At 46.0% G+C, this 11501-nt stretch overlaps 1 protein-coding gene and 1 pseudogene across 1 annotated transcript; one reads left to right on the top strand and one right to left on the bottom strand.

Annotated features, from left to right (window-relative positions):
- Positions 1 to 1329: 1329 nt before the first annotated feature.
- LOC119288610 lies at positions 1330 to 3038 on the top strand (annotated as a pseudogene).
- Positions 3039 to 6861: 3823 nt separating this feature from the next.
- On the bottom strand, positions 6862 to 11495 carry LOC119284752. Its single transcript, XM_037563917.1, has 3 exons — positions 10762 to 11495; positions 8585 to 8802; positions 6862 to 7817 (listed from the first exon to the last, which is right to left on the bottom strand). Exons 1-3 carry the CDS (start codon positions 11318 to 11320, stop codon positions 7221 to 7223), a joined length of 1374 nt encoding a protein of 457 aa, XP_037419814.1. The 5' UTR covers positions 11321 to 11495; the 3' UTR covers positions 6862 to 7220.
- Between the last annotated feature and the right edge of the window lie 6 nt (positions 11496 to 11501).

The following is an 11501-nucleotide window of genomic DNA, read 5'->3' as shown; positions in this document are numbered from 1 at the left end:
TAGGCTTGGGTAGGCCTCTTTTAATGGTTTGGACCCTACCCACCAGTCTTCCCAGAATCTAGCGTTTTGTCCATCTCCCAATTTCTTTTTCACATTATTATAGTAAATGTCTTTGATCTGCATCAGGGCCCCCCAAAACTGAGAGTCCCCAGGTTTCTTTTTAATTTCAGATATACATTTTCCTTTTGCATACTTATTCAAAAGGATTCTGACCCACATCCCATCTTCTGTCTCTAGCTTCCAGAGCCATTTTGCTAGCAAGGCTTTATGCATATAGTCAAGATTCAATATCCCTAAACCACCCAGGTCCTTTGGCAAACAACATGTTTTCCAGTTGACCAAATGATATTTCCTTTTATCCTCATTCTCCTGCCAGACTAGTCTGGCTCTGAAGAAGCCAGCTTTTTTCCTAACTCCTACTGGCAAGGGGTAAAAAAAGACATCATATACATAGGCATATTTGTCAGGCAGGCCTAGACTAGGGTTACTCTCCCAGCCATATTCAAAAGCCTCCCTTGCCAGCAAGCACATCTCTTCTCTATTTTCTCAGTCATGCTTTTCCAAAATTTATTTCCTAATCTCACATTGGTAACAGGTAGTCCCAGATATTTGAAGGGAACCTCCCCTTTGCTACAAGTGAGTATTTCTTGATAAATCTCACTTTTGTTTTTGGCTTCCCAAAAAGGTATACCTCACTTTTGTGGAAGTTAATAGTCAACCCATACATTTGCTCAGAAGCTGTTATTGGTTTTCGTATCGGAATTATTTCGATTATCAGACGAGCAGGTCCATATACTGGCGTTCCTATCAGCCTCCAAGCAAGATATGCACGTCATATCTCCATTTAGAACTGCTGCCATGATGCCTTAGAATGGAAATTCGCTGCAGCACCGTACAAATAATCTAGTCCTGTCAGTGAAAATGGTGATGAGCAAATGGAACAACCAGAGAATTATTTTTTTGAAACAGAGGCACAACCAGAGAAAATAGTTCTCACGGTGTTGAGGAGAACATGGAGATGTCCGAACTCGATGACAAAGTTTCTCCTTCAACACCAGATATTTTGGAGACCGAATCTCTCCTTCAGATTAAAGGTTGCAAACAGCAAATAGAAAACATGCTGCAATTCTTTTTAAATAATCCAACTTTTTTGTCTGAATTGCGGAGTCAGATGAACCTCTCTGGCCCAAGAAAAGAGTAGCTACAACTAATATGGCAGACGAACAATCATGTTCAGATATCCAGGGAATTAACACAGTTTCAAGGAGTACTGCTTATGATACCATCTCTGATAAAGGTTTTTTTTTATGGTGGCACGTCTAGAGGAGTCGCTCGGGATACTGTAAGGTGCTATGCTCTGCAGAATGGAGACATCGTGGTATGTTTCGAATGATCTGCCTGTTTAGTTGCTGGGTGACATTATACACTAATAAATCTTTTGTTGAAATGATTGACTTTGGGAAGTTTATGGACTATGCATAAATAGTTGCAAGCTTGGTGCTATAATTTTAGTTTCGCAACCATCTGCTTGATGCACGGACACTGGTCTGAAATCTACTAGGAGTACCTTACTGCATCGCTTGCTTCACTGCATCTTAATGCACCTTTATATCCGTCACGGTAGTAAGTAGCCTCCTGCAAAGTTTAGAGTTATGTCTCACCATCTTCGGTGAAATCAGCTATTACGCTTTAAGCAAATTCATGTAAATCTTTTGCACGACTACTGCAGTTTTCTGTATACTAATCATGCTTGTTATTAGTTTATATGCACTTACCTTTGGTTTGAAGTTTCTGCCAAAGACCGGCGGTATCCATACATCTGAAGTATTATTAATCGTTTCTTTCCAGGCGAGATAAGGAGCACTCAATTATTCTGAAGCCTGCAAATATGTTTCTTTCCAGGGATTGGATGATCAACAGTGATGTATCTCTGACTTGGTCACTCCCAAAGATGACTGGAGTTGATACAAATGCTTCTGTGCCTGGGGTTAGCGACCCCGGTGCTGCTCTTAATGATCAGTATGCTGTACTTATATCATATAGCTGCAATTATACAGGTGAACTGTTGGAAAAAAAAAAGAACATGCGCTTGAGGACAAGTGTTTGTTTATAATTCTGACTCCCAGCCCTTTTATCCTCTGCAGAATCAAAGCTTTTCTTTAAGCAAGCCACGAGCTGGCAACCCCGTGCAGCTAGTGATCTTATAATCTCTGTATCTTCAGAACTGTCATTACGATATCCTAGCCTGAGTGCTCGAGTTCCTCAACAAGCATCTGGTTCTTCTTCAGTTGTATCATTGAACTCAGCTCCAACCACACCAGATAGTTGTTATGACAATCTTAATGAGCCTATGAGAAGGTCTGGCTTGGGAAAACATGGAAATGGTTCTCGGAGACTAAATTCATTTGTTAGTGGCTCTCCAGAATAAAGTGATAATGGAGGAAATAGAATGAGTACTTCAACAGGCTGCACCCATTTATGGTTGCAGAATGCAGTTCCTCTAGGTATTGCTATCCACCCTCCCCGTTTTTCCCCTTCCGTCGAGTCATAGCTCGATATGTCAATACGCTGAAGAATTGCATTCTTGTGGTTAACATGGTGTGTTCCTGCACGGTCAAGCACCACTGTCAAGTTTGAGCTACTCCCATTAATAGACAGGATCATTACACTAGATACATGGCAAATAACCATAAAGGAGAGAGGTAAATTTTTCATGAGAAAAACAACATACAGAATATCACCCAGATATAGCATGGTGCCTGCCCTCAGAACACATTTTGTTATTGTTACTGTTTACTACCTGTCATAGTCTGAATCCACCAGATTCATCAGATTAAATTTTAAGATAGTGTTCCATGGCAGGATCGGACGACCAAACCTCTCAAGCATGTCATGTATTTTGCAGCTGATTCACGCCATGTATCTTTGCACCACAGATCTTGCGTAGTACTCCCTCTGTCCCATAATATAAGAGCGCTTTTGACACTATACTAGTGTAAAAACGCTCTTATATTATGGGACGGAGGGAGTATATATTAGGGTCAGTTCTTTTGATGGCTTCTAGAATAAGCTCAGTAGGTACCCGTTAGGTACCTTACCCAGCTTATTTTAGAAGACCAAAAAAACTGACCCTTAGAGCACTCATTGAAAATACACGCACTTCCGCCATTTCAGCGGGAAGGTCATAGTAGGAAGTAGTAGTGCATTACTCTATGTCTTATGTCTGTGGCTCAACCTCTGCGTGAGTGGGAGTCCAAGTGTGCAGCTGATCATTTGTATTGGATGTTGGACATGGAAGCTCTTAGGGCAGTATCCGAGAAACGAGCCAGCCAGATAATGGTATTTGTGCTGAACATGATGGTCTCCGCATGAACCAGAGAATATGAGACAAAGCTTTTGTGTTGGCCAGGTTCACACATATATATATCCATTTGTAAACAGAGTGGTTGGGCAGGCTCGTCGAAAAACCTGTAATGTTGTGCTGCATAGTTTTGACATCATTTTTGTGTTTTTTCATTCTTTTTGTTACATGTAAATCTGACGCTTGGTCTTGTCTTAGTTGGTGGGAAGATGTATCATGTTATGTATCGGAAAATGAGAAAGTTATCTCTGCTTTCGTTCCTTTTTGTTGGTAATTTAGATCAGCTGATCTTGGCAGCTGATATGTGCTGCGTTTTGATACAAGTTGGAAGGCAAGGGAAGCAAGAAGGTCCGATTAATTGGCTTTAGGACAATTGAATACTCCGCATATAGTATCCGTTAGTCGTCCAAGTCCACCAGAAGGGTGGCAAGTTGCTACACCTAGTGCTCGGTGCGGGCTGATGCGCGCCCGCACATGAGCTGATCGGCGTCGAAGTTGCACCAAGGTCATGACACATGCAAAGGAACGGAGCGGAATGGCGAGCAACCTCGGGTCCTATGGCGATTGGAGGTAAGAGCATCTCCAGCCATTCGGCCCCCAGGGTGCTAAAAAGGGGCGGTCTGAGGGCGAACCGGCGCTAGTTCGGCCCCTGGGGCGACCTAGCTCCCAGTCACGCCCCCAGGCGCCGCCCCCAAGACGCGAAAAATTTGACTTGGTCGTTCCTGCTCACAAAAGACGCCACAAGTCGGGCGATCACAACCCACAGTTCGGCGTACAAAAAATAGAGCGGCAGAAGTTCGCGTGCGCATCACTCGGCGGGCTCTGCCCCAGGCGTCGGCGGAGTTGGCGTGCGCGGGCTTGGCGGTGTCGGCGCGGCTTCGGTGGTGCTGGGCGTCGTGGAGGCGTCGTCTCGCGGGCTTGGCGTCGGCGTTGGCGTCGGCGTCGGCGGCCTTGTCGAGGAAAGCTGGTTCAGGATGAGGCCGCGCTCCGCCAAGTACCACGCCAAGAACTCGGCCTTGAGGCGGTCCCAGTACGTGTCGACGCTCTGGTTCGTGTCGGTCGTCGGGTCGAGGCAGACGACTTTCCATACTTCGGCGAGGCATTCCTCCTCCTTGGACGCCCACTTGATGCGCGGCTCGCCTGTCCTGACCACCCGCTTCTTCTTGCGCCCTTTCGCCGTCACAGGCGTCGGCTCCTCCTCCTCCTCCCCCTCCTCGTTGTCCTCCTCCTCCTGCTCCTCCTGCTCGTCCTCGCCGTAGACGTAGCCGAGCTCGCCGTCCATGCCGCCGCTGAGATCAACCACCTCGTCCTGGGTGACGAACCCGGGAGATGCGGCGGCCGCGGCCGAACCTGTTGTGATGATGTCGTCCATGTCGGCCTCAGTCTCGTCGGTGTTGCCCAGGTGCGAGAAGGGCAGCGGGCCACGGCGTAGCAGGGGCGTCGGGGAGGAAGCGTAGGCGGGCGGCGAGTAGTTATATGGAGGGTACTGCACGCCGGCGAAGGCGGGTGAGGACGTGCGCTGGACCGGGTATCCATGGGGGAAGGTGACGTTTGGGTTGAACCCACCATGCGCGTCACCGTCGGCGTAGTCCGGCGAGGGCGATCCCCATGGTTGCGGAGAGCCGACGCCTTGCTGACCCCAGGGCGCGTACTGGGCGTGGCTTCCGGGTGGATTCATCATCCCCACGCGAGCCGCCTCGGCCTCGATTTGGTCCGCCGAGGCAGCCGCAGCCGCGCGCGTCGCGTTGTCGCGGGCCTTCTTGGCGATGGTCCTGTTCCGCCGGTCGGCAGTGACAGCCTCCCGCTGCTGAACTTCCGCCCTCCACTCGGCGTTTGACATGCCCGGTGACTTGGTCGGCGGCGCCCTCGACTTCCTCTGCTTTGGCTGGGTGACGGAGGCGGCCGCGGTTGCCGCCGCGCGGGGGGCGACGTACTTCTTCGGTGGCATGGCGGCCGGCTGGGAGGAGGAAGGCGAGCGGGAGGGAGATTGGCGGGAGGAAGAAAGAGTACGAGAGGGAAGTGGGGAAAACGTGGGAAGAAACGGCGGGAAGAGGCGCTCGCCTCGCCAACAGGGCGGACCCACGCGCCCTTTTTGCTTGTGCCGGCGCTCCAGGCGCCCCTCAGGAAGCCGGGTTCGGCCTGGATCCGCCGGCACCAGTTTCGCCCTGAGCTGCCGAAAAACGGGCTTCTAGAGGCATGACTGGACTGTTTTTTTGACGCCGGCATGGCAAAATCGTCTGGGAAGGGCCTGTTAAGGGCGCGGCTGAAGATGCTCTAAGCGGGTGACGATCGAAATAGTAGCCCAAAGGGCTCGAGCACTCTGCCGTGCAGCGGATGACCCAAATGTCACAGCTCAGAAGTCGTGCCCATTCAAGATAAGCAAATCAAGCTTTCTCGAAATCAACCATTCTATTCAACTTCCTCCATATATTGGTTGTAATAATATTTTATATTATAGAACAACGTAGTATATAGTAAAATAAAGGGGATTTTGATTTCTTGCCACCACTTACTTTGGACTTTGACAATTTGCCACTGTCTACTTTGTAATTGATATTTTGCCACTTCTTAGTTGGAACTTTGAGGATTTGCCCTTGCCCATGTGAAATCCCGAACCTGCCCATGTTCTCGATTGACCGAGTCGATAGATGAGCTCTTCATGTCTGTTCGTTCCTGTCTCGCGGGCGCAGAACTGCTATATTGATTGCTCCCGCTCCAAGCGCTGGGATTATGCATTGCATCAGCTGCCGTTCGTTCAGCTTGTGTTCTACGTGGCCGGCTAGTGCGGAGGCACGAGGCGTGAGCAACACTAATAGCACTACGTGCGGCAGCGGCGACCAGCAACAGCTGCTATACCACTAGTACACGGGCAAGCAAGAGCAGCATGGGGCAGGCGGGGTGTCAGTGGCGAACGGGTCATTGGCAGCCTGAAGCACTCGCGCGCCGGGCGCCGTTCCAGCTCCCTAGCCGCTGCGGTGCGCTCGGCTATGCGTGGTTCAGGGACGCCGCCGATGGGACCATGTGGGCTGGACTCGACTGATAAGCAGCTCCCACCTGCACTCCTCCACCGGTTATGTGCAGGGCCACCCGGTGTGACGGCGGCGGGGCCGCCCGGGAGCAGCAGATACGGCGGCGGCTGAGTTATGAGTTAGGGTTCATCTCGATTTGGTGAGGAGGATGTGTTATGTGTTTCAGTCAAACAGGTAAAAGGGTAGTTTTGTCCTCTGCTTTGTGCACTCCATTTGTCTTTCATTTACAAAGATTATTTTTGTGTTGAAAAGTGGCAAAAAATCAAAATGCAAACTAAGAAGTGTCATCAGATCAATTTCAATGTAATGAGTGGCAAAATGTCAAAATCCAAAGTAAATGATGGCAAATAATCAAATCGCCCTAAAATAAAAGAGCAAGGATGATAAATCAAATCTAGCTTTGCCCATCCATGCGAAGTGCTACAAACGCACTTCAACTGTTTCGTACGGACATGCAACACTACTAGGATATATTTAGATCAGTATCATTAGTCATAAGTCATACATTGAAGCATAACATACACTTCACCTAATTCAACTGGACAGACAGTTCAACAGGTTCAACTAAACAGAGATTTCGCTACTACTTCAACAGGTTCAACATATCACACACAGGAGTACTTCACAAGCAGCAGCTATGCAAGTACCACTGGAGCACTGCATAACAAACGGACACACGACAGACATACACGATGACTCTAGTACCAGCAAAGCAAGCACAAACATCATGGCCTCTACTTCACAAGCAGCAGCTACCCAAGTAGCAAACAGACACGCGACACACAGCTGTGACTACTTCCAGCAAAGCAAGCACAAACCCCATGGCCCCTTCATCCATAAGACAAAAGGAGAGACCACGCCACCGTTACCTCCATCTCACAAGAGCCAACCTTGAGCATTTGGTGGCTCCTACCAGATCTCTTGGGTGTGAAATAGATGTCGTCGCTAACTACATCCTCTTCATCATTGGCAGGGTTTGCTTCCACCAAGACTTCGAGCTTTCCTTTGCTTTCAACGCTAACGACGCGACGAAAAAGCTTGACATGCCCATCATCCTTAACAGGTAGGACCTCATCAACCTCAAATCCAAGAAGCACAACTTCCATGTCATTGATGCTAGCAGTAGACGCAGTAAATAGGCCTCCATGGCCATATGGCCATTCCCCATGTTTGACTTTGACACTAATTGTAGCCTCCACGGAATGAATAATGTGGGCCACAGTTAGCTGCAACGTGCTAAGCCTGCCAGCCAAATCTCGTTGCATGACGAAGGAGTTAAAAGGGACAATCTCGATGTAGGCATCAGATACGTAGCTGAATTCTTCATCACCAGAATCTAGCTTGAGTTTTAACTCAACCTCGATATATGAATGATGTACCGACAACACAACAGCACGGGAAGGACCGGTGAGAGGTAAATACGGACTCTGCATATAATGGGGCAATAATCATTATGAGAATTCAAAATAATTATGCTGAATGCTAGCCACACAACATCAAGATTTGTTCAGATATAAAAGGGGAAATCAGTAGCATCCAATCTGATGTCGATCAACCATCTTACTGAACCCACATCTTCCTGTTATCTGAAGGCATATTGGGCCAGACATACTTCGAGTACTAATTGCCACATTCTGAAAAATGCATAACGCAGCACCAAAGTTCAGTAGAAAATATGGACTAAACTGGGGCAGACATTTAAGTGTTCAACACAGCTATTGAAACAACAGGTAAGCAAACACTATATAAGAGCTGACATTTCAAAACCTTCAAAAAGAAGCATGCATTCTACTGCAATAACTGAGGTGGAAACTTTAAAAATTGACTATCGTGCTTCTATTTGCTGTCCACGAAGCATGAGGTTTACAAGAGCTTGCACGTTACTGACCTTACATTATGAAATTTAATCAAAATACAGGTAGGAGATAGCACATGTTGGCAAATTGTATCATTATTGGAAGTGTTTACAAAGAGCATGTGATATAACCACAGGATTGTTGCTTAGATGCCATAAGATTTTTAATTGAGATTTTCAACCAACCACAAGATACATGCCATGAGTTCTCCAGTTCAAATTATATAATAATCCATATCTCTTTGTTAGTTGTAGGGCATGCTTTTCAAGAATACTCTATGGTTGAAAACGTTAACTGCAGACAGGAGAAAGTGGTATTTTTGGAGAATATATACGTACATCCTCGTAGAGGATTTCACAGTTATCCCTCTCACAATCAAAGATGATATTGCGATTGCGATCAACTGTGTCGCGTGCCGCAATCTTGCCATAGAGACTAAGTGGCCAAGATATCCCCTTCTTTACTCCAACGACTTTGACTGAAAAAATCTGAAGAGTCTCAAGTGGGCCAGCGAGGTCACATACATCATCAGTGAATCGCATGGGAGGGATAGAAGCTGCATCGTTGATAAACAAAGCAGTTAGCAATAAAAGATTAAAATTAACACATTATGCCATATTAACAAAAAAACTTGGAAAAGAAATTATAGGGAGTGGTACGATATCGACTCTGATGGGCCTACATAAAAACGTTGGTCGGTGTAGGCTTGATACTGATACATGGGCTATGCATAATTGGGTTCAGATTTTTTTAAAATACTGCAACCTATACGATAGTATGAACTCAATTACTTACCCGTATCAAATACTCAGATCCGAGCACACACAAATCCAGCACATACATACATACATACATACATACATACATACATACTAATAGGCAGAACGATTATTTTATGTGTTGCATCCTGGTAACTAAATAGGCAGAACGATTAAAGGGCAGAGGAGTGATTCGTGACAGCCGGTGATAAGATTACCATTTTCAATATGTACACGTCTTTCAGTGTTTTTTTTTGCATGGCAGCCTCGTAACAAGAGTACCATATTAATGGTGGAGTGGTGTGTGCCAGGCGTAACAAGAATACCAGATTACGAGCACGCGAGGGAGAGTCCAAGAGTGGTTTGTGGCAGCCGGTGACCGTTTTAATTTTCTTATATGATGTTTGCTAGGATTTTTCCCAAGATCAGCCTAGCGCACGATTAATGGTAATATTTTCTCTAATCATAGTAATATTAAAGTGATGCATTACTAGCATGGCCGCCACATGCATGTGAACGATAAATGAAGCATGTGTAGTAAAACTAGTACCAAGTAGTAGTAATCCAATAGCAATTGGTTTGTTACAATTTCCACTTTAACATGTAAGACCATATATTAATACAATTACCACATAGTAGCTAATAGTAATCGGTTAATTCCAAAGTCGTAACACAATTACCATCCAAAAATTACCATCCAACTGATGGTTATCTCCCATCTGCCCAATTTAAATTACAAGGCCCGAGTAGACAGGACTGTGGACCAGAGGGTGGAGCAGGTAAACATTGTAATAAGGTTACTATGGTTGCTATATTACTAGGGGCAAAAGAAAAATACTACCAGAGGGTCCAGCCCGCGACCAATTTAATTCATTTACTATCCTCTGCCATGCCTTTTACTAAAGGGTGGAAACAAAATCTGTTGTTTGGACGAAGCGGCTCAACCAGCATGGCCAGAGCGCAGATTAAGGATTTTGTGCGCACGCATAGTATAGCGCCACCGTCAACGAAGTAATGTAGAATTCAAAATAAACCCAATAGAAGTTTGAAGCAATAATATTATAACTACCATGACAAGTCAAAACTGTACAATTTACATAATGTAATAAAAAATACATATAGAATTTTTTTATTTCAATTGGTACTACAGGGTCTGATTGGTACAAGTTAAAATATGTATAGAGATTTATTATTTCAATTATTATACAGAGGCCTGTTTATACTAGTAGTAGTCAGACTAGAAGTTTTTAGTCAGGCCCTGTTTGGAAGGTGACTACTACTAGTCAGCATTAAATGTCTCAGTATTAAATGTCCCTTGTGCAACACCAATTAGAGGAGAGAGAGGAGGACTTTAGTCAGTAAAAGTCAGGGGTGTTTGGAGGTTTACTGACTAAAGGTGACTACTACTAGTCTCTAGTCAGTAAAAGTTGGGGGTGGGGTGACTAGGGACTAAACTAGTTTTAGTCACCCACTAGTCAGGGGTGTTTGGAGGTTTACTGACTAAGGTGACTACTACTAGTCTCTAGTCTCTAGTCTCTAGTGATCCAAACACCCTTAAATTTGGTGTGGCTCTGATGGAACAGGACCATTTATTGGACAGGCATAAAAGGGGCAAAATAGCTGGGAAACCTAAAAAATACATGGAGATAACCAAAACTCAAAGAACAAAATGCATATGGGGGAGTTCAATACAAATAAAAGTTTAACTTGGATAAAATTAGATCAAAGTTTAGCCATGCAAGGATAAGACTGCTTACTTGTGGTCTCGTAGCAACCATATCGTGGGCCAGCAAACATTGAATTCCAGAAATTTCGATGAAGATCGTAGGCATTTGGTTCAGAGAGGGCCTCCTCCGGAAGCTTGTTCTTACCCTTTCGCCTCCTCGGCTTTTTCTTCAGAGAGCTCTTCTTCAACTCGTCCTGTACTTTTTTCTTCAGAGAGCTCTTCTTCAACTCGTCCTGTACTCTTTCCCTGACAGCCTGAATCATCTTGAGAGCTTGTTCCTCTACTGTTTCGCTGGCAGTAGTCTGAATCTCCTTGAGAGCCTGTTCCTCCATTTCCACAGTAGCCTCTGCCTCTTTGAGAACGTGATCCATTGACAGTCGCATACCTCTGGACCTTGCAATTATTCTGAGAGCCTCTATCTCAATGAGAACCTGTTTCCTTGTCATCTTCTCACCCATACGACTACTGAGGAAAAAATACCTCCTCAGAGGATTACTCGGCCACCGCTGAAGTACCTCCTCCCCAACATCTATCAATAGTGTCGCAGCTAGCATCTCAGATATCAGGTTTCTCAACATCTCCAGAGGCATGTCCTTCCTTTGCAGATCAATCCGCAGCTTCTCAGAAAACAGATTGCTCAATACCTCCTCCGCATCCGCCGCTGATAGATGAGGTCCCTCGTCCGGATCCGCCCCTCGTAGCTCAGGTCCCTCCTCCGGATCCGCCCGCAGCTTCTCAGAAAACAGATTGCTCAATGTCTCCTCCGTATCC

Source organism: Triticum dicoccoides, chromosome 4A (assembly GCF_002162155.2).
Source record: "Triticum dicoccoides isolate Atlit2015 ecotype Zavitan chromosome 4A, WEW_v2.0, whole genome shotgun sequence".
NCBI classification, from domain to species: domain Eukaryota; kingdom Viridiplantae; phylum Streptophyta; class Magnoliopsida; order Poales; family Poaceae; genus Triticum; species Triticum dicoccoides.
This window is presented reverse-complemented; position numbering and strand designations above follow the sequence as displayed.